The 15,115-nt window shown below is 47.9% G+C and overlaps 1 protein-coding gene across 4 annotated transcripts in view; it reads left to right on the plus strand.

Moving 5' to 3' along the window:
• The window catches only part of Zfyve26 (zinc finger, FYVE domain containing 26), a 63,595-nt gene extending 49,568 nt beyond the window's left edge, over nucleotides 1-14,027 (plus strand). For 3 of the 4 annotated variants that reach the window (XM_013521979.1, XM_005399063.2, XM_013521980.1), the window contains 10 exons: nucleotides 1,037-1,184; nucleotides 1,420-1,629; nucleotides 2,563-2,781; nucleotides 5,598-5,795; nucleotides 6,499-6,698; nucleotides 7,521-7,662; nucleotides 8,044-8,103; nucleotides 9,082-9,264; nucleotides 9,804-9,848; nucleotides 12,001-12,204. In XM_013521979.1, coding sequence (XP_013377433.1) covers nucleotides 1,037-1,184; nucleotides 1,420-1,629; nucleotides 2,563-2,781; nucleotides 5,598-5,795; nucleotides 6,499-6,698; nucleotides 7,521-7,662; nucleotides 8,044-8,103; nucleotides 9,082-9,264; nucleotides 9,804-9,848; nucleotides 12,001-12,204 — 1,609 coding nt within the window. Of the gene's footprint in view, nucleotides 1-1,036; nucleotides 1,185-1,419; nucleotides 1,630-2,562; nucleotides 2,782-5,597; nucleotides 5,796-6,498; nucleotides 6,699-7,520; nucleotides 7,663-8,043; nucleotides 8,104-9,081; nucleotides 9,265-9,803; nucleotides 9,849-12,000 lie in introns of all 4 variants that reach the window. The other variant, XM_013521978.1, reaches the window with a different exon arrangement.
• Nucleotides 14,028-15,115: the final 1,088 nt, after the last annotated feature.

Below are 15,115 nucleotides of genomic sequence, written 5' to 3' on the forward strand. Positions count from 1 at the left end.
AGACTAGAAGTGGCAGGAGATACTAATGATGAGAACCTGTCTGCCTTCCAAATTACCATGTTTCCAAAGGATCAAAAAGTAACTTGTAGGCCTTTAACATTCAATGGAAAGTTTTGACTTAAACAGAAACTGAACATTCCTAATCAAAAAATTAAAATTTAATTGCTTAAAAAAAAGTTATAGACACTATCCTAAGCTCTTTTACTTGTGGTATTCCATTATATCCTGAAAACTCCCAGATATTATGTTCATTTTACAGATGAGTAAGTTGAGGCAGAAAGGTTAAGAAAGCTGCCCCAGGACACAGAGCTACTAAACAATGGTGCAGGGATTCAAACAGTCTGGCTCCAGAGCTTTCACTTGTAGTATCTATGAGGACAAATAAAAAACAATGGAGAATGTTCAAGTTCTTTAAAAAACTTATTACAGGAAAGACACATGGCCATTAATCCCTCCTTAAAATCCTCCTTCTTACTTTGAACACACTTATCCCATCATTCATGCGGCTTCCTGAAGTAGTTCTAGAAGTCCTTTTTTGGTCCTGGGAATCAAACTGAAGACCTTGCGCTTGCCAGGCAGGCACTGTGCCACTGAGCTATATCCCCGGCCCTGGTCATTTTGATTTTGGGGAAGAGCCAGAAGTCACATGGTGCCTGATCCAGTAAGTAAGGTGGACAAGGACATCCCATAATGTTTTTACAAGTCCTGCTTTCCATTGGCTGGCACTTAGCCACCACATTTACCAGACTATTAGAAGAGGGCTTCTAGAATTGCATCAGAAGGTGACAAGAACAATAAGATGAGTGTGTTTGCAGCAAGGGCAGCGTTTTGAGGGGAATTCGTGGCAGTGAGTTTTTTCCTGTAATGAATTTTTTAGTATAAACATTCCCTGTGTATTTTGATCACTCCTTGTATGCTGTGTACTTCTCAATACTCATCATCCCATTTCACGTTGAAAATGAGATAGAGAACTTTTACAAGGCATTTTAGTAAGACTCTATGGAACCTCACTTGCCTGCCCTTTTTGTCCCTGTAGTTATATCAGCAAGGTGGATGTGCTGAATATTTTAGTGGTGGCTGCCTACCGCCATGTACCATCTCTAGACCAGATCTTGCAGCCTGCTGCGGTCACCAGGCTGAGGAACCAGCTTCTGGAAGCTGAGTACTACCACCTGGGAGTCGAGGTACTTCTACCCCACTGTCGTGGGGTGCCTTTGCTTCACCTTGCAAACAGGTCTTGCCAAGTGGCTGTGGTCCTGACCGCAAGGAGGTGCTAAGGGCATGGCCGGTTTGCCAGCTTGGGCATCGTGGTGAGGGAGGTAGCCAGGAGGAGGTTGGCTGAAGGAAGTGGAATCAGTGTTTGGGAGACTCAGGCTGCATGGTGGTAACTCTCACTAAAAGGAGTCTTTTTTCTCCCAGGTCTCCACAAAGACTGGGCTTGATTCCACTGGGGCATGGCATGCTTGGGGCATGGCCTGCCTCAAAGCCGGGAACCTCACTGCAGCCCGGGAGAAGTTCAGTCGCTGTCTGAAGGCCCCCTTTGACCCCAACCAGCTGAATCATGGCTCGAGGCTGGTCCAGGATGTGGTTGAGTACCTGGAGTCCACAGTGAGGCCCCTTATTTCCTTGGTGAGAGCAAAGCGGGCAGAGCGCCCGGCTGGGAGAGGGAAGCGCAGGAACACGCAGGCCCCGGGGACGGGGATTGCCTTAAATTCAGCTGACAGTGCCAGTCCTGGCTCAGAGGTTGCTAGCTTGCTATTTTGCCTTTTTTCCATTACATATAGTTAGATGAGTAATTATGTGGGTTAGATAAGAATTAGAGAGCCCCTCCTTTTTTAAAAAAAATAAGCAAAATACAGAAAACCTTTCTTTAAAAAAATGCAGATCATATGTAATCTCATGCCCAAACTACTTTTTTAGAACTGGGCACGGTGGTGCTTGTCTGTAGTCAAAGCTTCTCAGGAGGCTGAGGCAGGATTTAAGACCAGCCTGGGCAACATAGCAAGACCCTACATCAAAAACAGAAAATATTGGACCTGGCATGGTGGCACATGCCTATAACCCCAGCACTTGGGAGGCTGAGGCAGGAGGATCATTGCAAGTTTGAGACCACCATGGGCTACAAAGTGAGTTCAAGGCCAGTCTGAACTGCATAGTGAAACCCTGTCTCAAAAAGGGGAAAAAAAAAACAGAAAAGATTTTTCTGTGTTTTATTTGTTTGTTTGTTTGGCAGTACTGAGGGTTGAATTTAGGGCCCTTACACTGACCTACATCCCCAGCCCCTTTTCTTTTTACTTTTACTTTGAGATAGTATCTCACTAAGTAGTCAAAGCTGGGACTGAACTTAAGAACCTCCTGCCTCAGCCTCCCAGAGTGCTAGAAATATACTCAAGCGTCACCATGCCCAGGTAATACAGAGAATTTTATATTCATCTATTTTTGTACTCTTAAAACTGGAATGTGAGCATCTTCCCACACTTAAATGTCCTTTGGAGGTGTTATTCATTGGCTGCTGATTACTTACTGATCTCCATTTTTTCCTTCTCTCTCCTTTTCTGGCAGCAAGACGACGATTACTTTGCCACCTTGAGGGAACTGGAAGCCACCCTTCGGACCCAGAGCCTCTCCCTGGATGTGATTCCCGAGGGGACGATCACAAGCAACACTTACTACCAAGAATGCCTGTTCTACCTGCACAGCTACAGCACCAACCTGGCCATCATCAGCTTCTACATGAGGCACAGCTGCCTCCGGGAAGCCCTGCTGCACCTCCTCAACAAGGTGGGACTCCAGGGCTCGGCCACAGGGGGCCGTGCCTCCTCCCCCACATCGCTTGGACTGCCTTAGGCTTACAGAGGCGTCGAGCTGTGAGAGCAGCTCTGGCAGAGTCAGGTCGAAATGGAAGACTCTGCCAACACAGTCACTGGGCAGTGAGTGTCACAACCCTTAAATCAGGTCCCAAGTCGCTGTCCTGTCTGACAGCGGCTAATTCAGTCCCTTTTCCCGAAACATGTAGCAGAATCAGAGCATGATCCCTGGAGTAAGGTGCGTAGTGTGAGCCTCGGGCACACTGCCGAGCCCGTCCTGCCGCCTCCCACCGGGCCTGCGGTGTGTCTACTCAGAGTTGTCCCCCAGGCGGACCATGAGCATCATGAAAGGAAAGTGCGCTCTGCTCGTCTGTCTTCGCCTCCTCTGCCCTCCTCCGCTCGAGGCAAAGGTGCTGCTGAAGTGTAGAGTTTCTTTGGCACCACTGATAAGCAATCAGGACTCCATTTCACCATGACCATTTGGCCTTCCTTCTTTCTTTGAATATTTCATAACTGAGAAATGGGTGACTCGGCAAATTTCATAGAAAATTAATGGAGTTCAAGGTAAATGTTAGTATCATTTGGCTGCCCTGAATCAAAAAGCAGCTAGTGGGTTCACAAATAGACTTGTCTTCTAGGATTCACAGAACTGTGGCTATCACTTGGAGCAATCCAAGGAGGGTATCAGACCTCTTCAGGACAGTGGTAGGGAAATGTTTTTGCCATGGCTTAGCTACCAACCGGGTCTCAGGAATCATGAGGAAGTCTTGTTATGTGGAATTTAATTGCCCACTTTTTCCCTTTTGCTGCTTCCAAATGAGTTTAAGATGCTTCTCCTACGCACAAATTGAGAGTGGAAATCATCCAGTCCTGTTTCCCCGGGCAACCGTAGTCCAAAGAGTTAAGCTGCTTTCCTAATCGTCTTAGTGGGAGCTGACGACAGCAGTGCCCCTATTTCGTGTTTCTCAGAGCTAGGAAGAAACCTTCTTTTTATCTGCTATAATCACAATTACCCTTGAACTGAACCTTACCTTTATTCTTACTAAACCTTACCTTTATTCTCTGTAGCAGAATCAGAGCATGATCCCTAGAATAAGGTACACAGTGTGAGGTATGACTCAGGTAAAGACTCAGAAAAATACACTGCAGAAGTGCCATCTGAGTGTGTAGGGTATGGAAGGTGGTCTCTTTCTAGCCTGTTCCCTGTCTCTACTGCCTCTCTGCCCTGCTCAACACTTCCTGAAATATTAGCATTCACGCCATTCTCCTTCCTAAAGGCTTCCAATGGATTCCCACTCCACAAGATGAAGTCCAAGTCGTTTAACATGCTACAGGACCTCCCAGGGCCCAGCCCCCACATGTCACTCTACCACGAACTCTATCTCTACCCCACGTTCCAGCCTCAGCAAGCTACCTAAATATTCCTGGTTGTATCATGCACTAGATTAGCTCCATAAGTCTTAAAATAGACATTAAACAGAAAAGTGGCAGGACCGGGATCTCGGTGGACGCGGCAGGTGGAGGTAGTGGCTTCGGTCGCTGTGATACAGTAGAGGCAGTGAGAAGTGGTCGGCATCTAGGTGTACTTTGACAGGAGAGCCAGTAGGACTTGTTGATGAATTTGATGTTGGCATTTGGGGAGAAACAGGATTCTAAGGTTTTTGACCTGAACAACTAGAAGAATGATATTACTGTCTGAGAAAAGGAAGGCTGGAAGGAGCAGGTTTTGGGGAACAAGAAGGAGCAGTTTCTGATGTGTTAAAGTCCAGGACTTGTTGGGGAGGCCGTCGGCTGTCAGTTGGGTATACAGTTCTGGAGTTCAGGCGCACAAGCAAGCTGGGATAGGGACTTAGGCGTCATCAGCACACAGACGGTACTTCAAGTGTGAGACCAGATGAAGCCACTGAGAGAAAGGGTACAGACAGAGAAGAGAACAGTTTTGTCCTAAGCCCTGGGAAGACTGGGAGAAGTCAGCAGAAGAAATTGAGAAGGCGTGGCCAGCAGTATAAAGAAATCCTAGAGAGCTGGTATCCTAGAGGCCAACTAAAGGAAGTTTTTCTTAATTAAAATTAAATTTTAACTTGGGCATGGTAGTTTATGCCTGTAATCCTAGCTACTGGGGAGCTCTGGCAGGAAGAGCGCAAGTTCAGGGCCAGTGTGGGCAACTTAGCAGGACCTTGTCTCAAAAAAGTAAAGGTCTGGGAATGTACCTTGGTGCTCCCTGGGTTCACTCCCCAGTAACAGAAAATTCATTAATCGATTGAAATAAAAACTGAAGAGTTTCCAAGGAGGAGGAAGTCATCTTCTGTATTAAAAGCTGCTTCCACAGCTGGAGGTACAGGTACAGGTCAGTGGTAGAGAGCATGCCTGCTACACTCTGGGTTCTGTCCCCGCATGGGGGGTGGGGAGACACAGCTGCTCATAGATCAAGTGGAAAGGGAGACCAAGAATTAACTGTTGGAATTAAATTAACATTTTTAAGGGTCCAGAGGGACCTAAGTCATGGTTTCCTCAGAGTTTGAGCACAAAAGATCAAACAGAGTGGGTTCAAGAGGAAATCCCAGGAAAGAAAGTGGAGATAGTGAGTGTAGAAAACTTTAGTCAAGGAGCTTTTCTGTAGACAGAAGAAAAGAGAAGGTCACTTAGAGTGGCTGTGACACACAAAAGGTCAGGAAGCTCTACCCTAGGGAGAGGCTGGAGGGACAGGAGTGGGTGGAAATTCAGAGTGGATCCCAGACTGTGCCCTAACCAGGCTCCAGACTTTTGACTTCTCACCTTGCCCTACTCCAGGACAGTCCTCCAGAAGTCTTCATAGAGGGGATTTTCCAACCAAGCTACAAAAGTGGGAAGCTGCACACTTTGGAAAACTTGCTGGAATCCATTGATCCAACCTTGGAGACCTGGGGAACATACCTGATTGCTGCCTGCCAACATTTGCAGAAGAAGAACTACTACCACATTCTGTACGAGCTGCAGCAGTTCATGAAGGTAGTAGCAGCCCATCTTCCCCTCTGTAGCTGAAGCCCTGCCGGGCTGTGCCAGGGGAGGGAACGGCCCTGCTCCTTGATCCCTGGCCTTGCTGTTTGACCCTAGAGCAAGTCCCTCTTGCTTTCCAGCGTGGTTAAATAATTCTAAGATTTCCCCATAACCTCAGAGGCAAAGCTTACTCTTGTCTTTAACGCATTCTTCAGAAATCAAAGAATGTAAAGGTAAAAATGATACAGAATGCAAAAGGTGTAATAGTGTCTTTAGAGAAAATGTGCAAAGGGAGAAGGAATGAGGTTCTCCTCGTCTGTCTGAGGCTTGGCCAGTGCTAAATCAGGGAGAAATTGAATTATTCAGTGTTGTTAAGAGGAAAGCCCTTGTGACTAGAGAATCAGAAATGTCCTTTTTTAGGTCACTTCAGTAGTGAGCTAACGTTCCACTGAAGAACTCAGCCTGTCATCTCCCACTAGGATTTCTTGGAGTGAATGACACTAAATATCAGTTCAGCTGGTGATAGAAGTGGATAATGTTGCATCACAAGGCAGGAAAGAGGAGCAGGAGAAAAAGATAGAGACATCTGCAGGGTCCAGATCATGCAGCTCTGCGGGGTCCAGGTCATGGGTGGGGCTCAGACCAGAATTCTCATCTCACCGCAGCTCCCAGCTTCCCTGATCTCTTGACACGAACATTCGTTTTCCTCTTCCAGGACCAAGTCCGGGCCGCCATGACCTGTATTCGGTTCTTCAGTCACAAAGCAAAGTCATATACGGAGCTGGGAGAGAAGCTCTCATGGCTGCTTAAGGCCAAGGACCACCTGAAGATCTACCTCCAAGAAACATCCCGCAGCTCAGGAAGGAAGAAATCCACCTTCTTCCGAAAGAAGATGACGGCAGCTGACGTGTCCAGGTAGCTCAAGGCAGCAGGGATAATTGATGCAGGGCAGGAGGACTGGGTTGAGTGTCTGTGGGCATAAAGCTGCTCTCACCCATTCCCTGAACCCTGAAAAAACACATTTAAAAGCAATCATCCTTGCTCACCTATATCTGATATAAGCCTGGAAAGCCACAGAGGAGCTTGTTGGGGGAGCAGGGAGTGGAGGGAGGCGTAGGATCACCTCCCACAACCAGATGAAACTTCACACTTCTGAATATGGGGGAAAAAAGAGTCTCGTAATCTCTCCTCTGTGACCTGGTCGTCATCTCAGTTATGTGCCCCTCCCTTCTTCGCTAAGTGCCAGTCGCTGGCATCCTGAGGGCTCCTCAGCACAGCCAGCCCTTTCTTCTCTCTGCTGTCATGCTTGCTGGTCGCTGTGCTTGGGACACTAAGTCTAAAGCAAATGCCCTACCACTCCCCACTTCAGTGGCTTCATCACTAAGTGAGTTCTGCCTTTGACACTGCTCGTCTCTCCTCCAGCCTTTGAACTCTGTGAGGGCAGGGCTCATGCCACTGTAGACCTCTGTTGTTGTACCTGGCACATAGGTGCCGAGTAGATACTTACCGATTCCATGAGAGGCCCTTGTCCAGTTCCATGGAGCAGCTGAGCCCCTATGTATCCACGTGGGGTACAAGGCTGCCCCTTTTTACGTTGCTGCTCAGCAAGTGTGTGAGGTCCCTTGCTTCCTCGTCATTCCTTTTCCCTTGCCCTTGCCGTCTTCTCATGCTTCACAGTCACGGGGCCCCCGGCACCTCACCTCGGGAGGGTGGGCCATGCATATCCTGTCCCCGCAGGCACATGAACACACTTCAACTGCAGATGGAAGTGACCCGATTCTTACATCGGTGTGAGAGTGCCGGGACTTCTCAGGTCACCTCTTTGCCTCTGCCAACGCTCTTTGGAAATAACCACATGAAAATGGACGTTGCCTGCAAGGTAAGTACAGTGCCTACCTCCAGCTGGCTGCCTCTGTCTTTCAGGGAACTGAGCACAACCGTGATTCTCTGATTATTTCAATTGTTTGTTTGGTATCTGCCTCCGCTGAACCCACCACTGAAATGTAAGCCATAGATGGCTGAGGATCAGGTCTTTTGCTTTGCTTTGCTTTGCCTTGCCTTGCCTTGCCTTGCCTTGCCTTGCTTTGCTTTGCTTCACTTAGCTTCACAATGCCTTGAACTTACAATCTTGCCTCATCCTCCCACGTGCAGGGATTGCAGCCATATGTTGAATAGTCCAATAAGTGGGGGTCCTCATTCTTTTTCAAGGGGCTTTCCTAGTAATTATTGCCTCCTTAAGCAAGTTTTCCTCTTTTTTTAGGTCATGTTGGGAGGGAAAAATGTAGAGGATGGCTTTGGAATTGCATTCCGTGTTCTGCAGGTATGACTTGGATGATCTGAGATTATGCCAAAGGCGGTGAGCCCCTGACCACATTTCCATGAGACAGTAATCTTTAGACAGTGTTTATTCCAAGAAAAGCAGATTTGTGTGTACCTTAAGGATAAAATCAGGGTGGCTGTCATAGAATTGGGTCAAATGCAGGATTCTGTATGACTTTGGCAAATAAAGTTACCAAATCAGTACCTTTTTGGTACCGGGCCTAGGCCAGCTCCCCACAGCCGTTTCCCTGCAGAACCACTGCCCACCTTCTACTCTATAGGAGCTGGCTCTAGAAGCGTATCTTCTGTTGCGTGTGATAAAATCACACGGGTTGGGGCTCTGGCACTGGAGGAAGGGCTAGAACAGGGGACCCTAAGGGGCAGAGTTTCTCCACACCCCCCACAGCCAGCGGGTCCCACACAGACATCCTTGGGGACAGGTTGAGGATTGTCACTGCTCTGGTAGGCGGAGCACAGTGCACATGTCCCAAGGATCCGTGGTCAGTCAGGTGTCTTTCCTGTCAGCCATTTTTAGTGCCCCACAAAGCTCTCCACACACCGGTATGGCTGGTGGGCAGGCAGAGGCTGCACCCCCCACCCCCAGGCTCTGTGGCATAAAGGTTAACCTAGACCAGGACAAAGGTGCTTGTCAACCTGGCAGCTTTCAGCAAAGAGCCTGGAGTCCAGCACAGCCATCACAGTGGGAGGTGACTCAGGAGGGGGAGAATGAACTGGTGTGGGGAATTTTAAGTAGAAGAAAATGAGATGCGCCATTTTAGATACCAAGGCTACAGTTTTTATAGGTGCTCCCTAGATGTCTGCCTGACATTGAGGAGGAGCCTTGTGCTCGTTTTTTGACTGGTCATGTTGGTTTTCTCTTGTGACTGTAATCAACACGGTGTTTTTTACATACCGCCTCCCTTGCCACTGTCAGCGTTCCCTCCCGCCCTACACCCACCGCCATGCTCTCCTCTTCCAGGACTTCCAGCTGGATGCGGCTGCAACTTACTGCAGAGCCGCCCGACAGCTGGTGGAGAAGGAGAAATACAGTGAGATCCGACAACTGCTCAAATGTGTCAGTGAGTCGGGCATGGCGGCCAAAAGTGACGGGGACACCATCCTCCTCAACTGCCTGGACGCCTTCAAGAGAATCCCACCCCAGGTGCGCTTACTCCTACCCTTTTGATTTCTGAGCTCCCTGTAATGCGCCAAGTTCCTTTTATCTTTATGACCCCTCTGCAACAATGGTTTCATGCAAATCAACCCTTTTCTATAAGGAAAATTCATAGCCATGACCTCTGTATCCAAAAGGTGTCCTCCACATCCCCTTGTGTAATGTTACCTGCACCTGGACGTGTCCGTGGACTGACAGTTTATCTGTCAGTGGGCCAGGAGATGGCCTTGGCAGCATGTTGCCTGTGAAATGGGTCCCGACATGACTTCCTTGTGGGGTTAGAGCCACATCCACTTGTGAAGGCCAAAGACTGGCCTCTTGGGAGATATTTGTGCTTCCCAGATTCCTGACTTGGTATTTTCATCAGCTTTCTTCTGTTGCTTTTATAGTAGAAGTGGAGTTTTAAAAGAAGAGGCAGGCAGGCTTCCACACACAGAAGTCACAATGGCGGGCTGAAACTAGCTGGGCCCTGGCTCCCGGGCAGGGGCTCTTCTCCCTCTCACCACTGCTGTGTTTCTTCTGCACAGGAGCTGGAGGGCCTGATCCAGGCGATACACAGCGATGACAACAAGGTAAAGAGAACTAGTGCCGCATGCCGGTGATGCTGGTGGGGCTTGCTCTGTTGGCTTTTCCTTTGCTCCTCATAACAATCCTATACTATCTTGTATCTCAACTTCATTGTCCAGGGGTGAAACTGGGACGTGGTCAGGAGAGAATAGATAGGGAACAGGTGAATGTTGACTGCCTGCCTTTGCCTTCCCAATTGTTTATCCCCCAGGTAAAAAAGCATCCTAAACTACTCTTTAACCTCCAGGTTATACTAAGGTTTCCCGTCAGGGAGTCCTAGGAAATCCCTCACTTCATCTTTAATGTCACTAACTAAAGGAGGCTCCCAAAGAGGACAAATATTTCTTTACTTTGGAAGGAAAAGCCTGCGGTGAGCAACGGCTGATGCAACCTTTTGGCTGGCAGTGTCCGCGGGGATCTCACTCACCAGGATAGGCCTCTTCCCTGGGGTTGGTGAGCTTGTCTGTGTTTGGGAAATGGGTGAACCTTTGCTTCATGCTGCCTTTATGAGGAGCGCCGGCCAGAACGGAAGTATCCCCCACTTCTTTGGTTTCTGGCTGACTATGGGATGGCTCCTCCCGCCGTCTGCCAGAGAATGTCCCCAGGCCAAGAAGCCACCAAGAAAGCCATCCCAAATGGAGCTTTCCTGGCCATCAGCAGAGGAATGTTCTGGCAGCCGAATCTCTCGTGATGAACTAGCTTCTGGCAAACAATTTCTTTATACAACCACAGAGTGGCTCTCCCTGGAAGTACTGCTAATCCCTGGGCTGAATCTGTGGGGCGTTTTCCAATCTAGGGGTTGAAAGGAACATGTTTGAAACATTTTCTCATTGTTTCTGCAACATCCTGGTGATATCCTTGGAAAGGATGAAATTCCGATGTTCTGAAATGGAGGGAATTCCTTTTTTAGAGTCACCTAGATAGCAGGACATGCCAGAACCGCTCTAGTGGCAGGACACCATCTGCACTTGAGCTTAGGGAAGGCTTTAGTGGCCAAGGGGAACAAAAGGGTCATTGTTCTTAGAGAAACAGTCCCCTCGCTATGAGGAGGGGTTGTTGTGGCAGAAAGGCAGCCACCAGTTGAAGCTCATGAGGACCTCACTGTTCCCCAGCCCGGAGCACCTGCTAACCATGGAGGGGCTGGTGAGAGCCAGCCCAATGAGGGGAGTGGCTCTCACCTCCACCAAGCTGCAAATTCATGAGTCAGAGAACATGGGAAATCTATAATGCAAAAATGAGCTGCATCTAAGCCAGGCGTGGTGGCGCACACCTGTAATCCTAGCACTCGGGAGGCTGAGGCAAGAGGATCATTGTGAATCTGAGGCCAGCCTGGGCTGCATATTGAGACCCTGTCTCAAAAAGACAAAAAAAAAAAAGAGCTGCTCCTGATCCAAACGAGAGAAGCCGAGTCAGTCTAACTACTGGGATTAAACTTGGGTGTCTGCCTTGGCTATTGGGTTCTCATTCTGATTCTTAAAAAGATGTGTACTGTTTCTAGACAGTTGTCACTCTTTTTGTAGACTTTTCTCAGCAGCTGTTAGACTGACTGGAGTCTAATTACTGGGGTTAAACCCTTAATTGGATTTTTTTCTAAGTGTGTCTATCCGTTCCAATTCCCCGCCTCCTAATTTCCTGTTAAAAGATTTAAAGTCATCAGGTTGAACACAAAGGAAGAGGGAAGGGAATCAGTGAGTCTGTTGTAGGGGAAAAGTATAGTGCTCTGTTCATTCATCCATTCATTCATGTAATGAATATTCTTTTATGACTATATGCTGAGCACCTTTGTATTTTGAGACAAGGTCTCACCAAGTAACTAAGGTGCCCACACTGAACTTGAATTTGTAATCCTTCAGCCTCTAACTTTTATAGTATAAAATAACACAATGTAGTAGGTTAGTGTCCATACTTTGTTTTTGTACCAGAAATTGAACTCAGGACCTTGCACCTGCCAGGTAGGCGCTTATGCTGCTGTGCTATATCCCTAGTCTAGTTAGTGTCCATGCTATCTAGCAAGTTACTATAATACAATAAGGGGCGAGAACCTAGCTATTAATTTGATAGGTGAGACTCAATATCTGTCTGCCTGAGCTTCCTCGTGCTTCCATGTGTTTGTTGACGATTCTCCAGTGACAGTTTCCTTTCCTCTTTCCCCGCCAGGTTCAGGCCTACCTGACATGCTGCAAACTGCGTTCTGCCTACCTGATTGCAGTGAAGCAGGAACACTCACGGGCCACCACCCTCGTGCAACAAGTGCAGCAGGCTGCCAAGAGCAGTGGGGATGCCGTTGTGCAGGACATCTGTGCCCAGTGGCTCCTGACAAGCCACTCCCGCAGTTCCCATGGCTCAGGCTCCAGAAAGTGACCCTGGGCAGCAGGGCTAGAAAAATGTAGCCGGAGCACTCTGGTGACAGGAGCCATTCCCTCCACTGCTTTCCCGCTGTGGAGTGGGACTCATCTGGCTCTTCCCCAGGTCGGAAAGAGCTGGGCTGGACCCTTACTTGCCTGCTTCGGCAAGGACAGGACCTTTCACGCAAGTGCCATGTTTCTGTGCGGTTGTGGACTTTGTGTGTGTTTATCTGGAGATGGCCAGTTCTTTCTACCTCAGAGTGAGTGAGTGAGTGTGTGCACACCACGCACACCTTGCATGCTCCTGCACACTCATGTTTACGCCCCCAGCATTCTCTGAACAAGTACCACTCTCCTCCATTGAAGCGAGGCACTTTACTTTTGACTTCTGCCTGTCTTAAAACCTTCCCTGCGTTTTGGTTCTTAACCCGGGTTGTCCTATTTGTACACAGCCCCTTCTGGGTGGGCACACTGAAGTAGCTCCTCTTAGCTTGCCGGATTTTACCGAGAATTGGAGAGCAACACCAAAAGGATCGCTTATTTTCCCTTCCCCAAATTCAGAGATGGCTTTGGGACAAGTGCTGTCTCTGGGATAAAACTGCTTTCCAGGTATCTCTCTCCCAAGCACAAGGAGTTGACATGAGTCTTTGAAAGGTAGAAGGAATAGAAGGCTTTCCAGGTACCAGCACCTAAATGCTATGGCTGCCACACGGGCAGGAGGCGTCCCCGCCACATTCATCTGGGGGGTGAGGGGAAGGGAGAGCACACCAAGCAGGGACAGGGGGTGGTTGTTTACTCAAAAGCACAGAGCTGGTGCTTGTGAATGCCCCGCTGCCAAGATGATGGGAGAGGAGAGGGAACTAGTAGCCAGCATCCTAGGTCTGAATGGCCAGACTTTATCTATTTAACCTCCACTCATAATTGTGCCTCTTGAATTGGTTAGGAAATCACTTCCCCTCCCTCCTGCTTCCTTCAGTCTTCTGGAGACTACAGCTGGGCGTGCAGACACCTGGGTCACTGAGACAGCAGTGTACTTCTTTTCCACCTTAACAGAGTCAGGGGCCGGGCCGTGGACAAGAGTCAGAATAAAAGGACAATGATTAGGTCACATGCAGTTGGTAGAAAACTAGGTGAAGTACTTCTTAAATGTGCATCAGCTTGTCTTCCCACCTGAGATGTGACAATACTTGAGGAAATGCACATTATACTCAATGACTTGGGTCTGCAAATGGGGGCCTAAAGAAAAGCTCTGCACCCCTCAGTCCCACCAGCAGGAGCTCAGCCTGTCAATCTCACCTTTGATACTGAGACAAAGACGAACTGGAAGCGGAAGCCACTGTCTCTGGTGCTTAGAAATCCTGTGGAATTCCCTCTGAACCTAGTTTTCTAGTAGTAAAATGAACAACTGTTACGGGCATCTGTCAGGTGGAAAGTAGTCCCATTAGAGGAGAAAGGCTCTAAGGAAAATACCAGATCCCTTTGAGGCGATGTCTGACAGATGACCTTCCTTCCTCGAGTCGGAATGCCCAGGAGAACGTTGTTGCCTGGCGTCCACTTACCCTTCCGAGTCTGCCCTTTTTGCACTGAACCTAAGCACTTTATACAAGTGGATCACAAATCTTGAGGGCCCTGAATTTGGGATGTTATGACCAGATTTTCCTGACATTTCCCTCTAACTAGCTGAACTAGAAAGTCAGCAGCTATTGGTCAGACTGACACAGGTGAGGCTAATGGAACATAACACCATGGTCTCCAGAAAAACAACATCAAACAAATGTACGCGTTGAGGGGTTGAATGCTTAGCCATGAGCAAGTCACAATAAAATGTCTATCCGAGTAGCTTCTTGGCTTCCTGACTGCTTTGTGCTGCTTGCCCTTGCCCCTCCCATCTCTGCCTCGTGTTCTCTGCGGAAAGCAAAGGTCCGTGGGAATGATGAGGTGGCCTTCAACTATTAAACTCTCTCTAAATGAGTCCCATGATGGCTAGTGGCGCTCTGGGCAGAATTTATCTCAAGTTTCCTATGTGTTTAGAAACAATTAGTGTACCTTTACCACCAGAAAACTTGTTTTCTTGGTTTTGTTTGGTTTTTTTCCTTTTTTTTTTTTTTTTTTTTTTTTTTTGTGGTACTAGGGATTGAACTTAGGGCCTTGTGCATGCTAGGCAAGCACTTTACCACTGAGCTACATCCCCAGCCCTGGTTTTGTTTGTTTTGATCTGGGTTTTGTGGGGGGTTTTGCTTTTGATTCAGTTGGGGTGGTGATGGTGGAGATAGGTAATCGATTCATAAGGTATAAAAGGTAAGTGAAAGCCCAGCCCTCTTCCTTCCCAGAGTCCACTAACGTTACCAGGCTCTAACATGCGTCCAGAGCTACTTTCTGCACAAACAAGCATTCATAACTCTAATGGTCCTGGTGGAGATGATCCTCGGTAACTTAAGCGGTTTCTATTGATAGACATTTCAGGTAGTTGTCGTCTTTTGCCACAATAAATTAGGCTGCAGTGAATTTTTTTGCCCAGAATTGCTGGATCAGAAGACATGTGCGTTTGCTAAATAAGGCCAGTCGCCTTCCAAAGAGACTGGAAGAACTGACCCCACCAGCAGTATTGATGGTCCCTGCTTTCCCATAGTCTGGCCAAAGCCATTGTCACAGGTTAGTGATCTTTTCCAATCTGAGGAGAAAAAACAGTATTCAAGCCTTTTTTTAGTGTGAGAATTTCAGGGTTTTCATGCTTCAAATATAATTTTGTATTAGTAGATATTAGTTCTAGAGAACAACAGGTTTCACTTTGGCATATTTGTACATGCAAGTAACATCTGTGGATCATATCCACCCCTCTCCAAAACTTTTCAAGAAGCCGTTTATGATTTCAAAACTCTGTAATCCCCAGGTACTATAAAAATAAGTCCGTAAACTGTGTATTTTTA

The sequence above is a fragment of the Chinchilla lanigera genome, unplaced genomic scaffold (genome assembly GCF_000276665.1).
Source record: "Chinchilla lanigera isolate Chin_1 unplaced genomic scaffold, ChiLan1.0 scaffold00065, whole genome shotgun sequence".
Classification (NCBI taxonomy): Eukaryota; Metazoa; Chordata; class Mammalia; order Rodentia; family Chinchillidae; genus Chinchilla; species Chinchilla lanigera.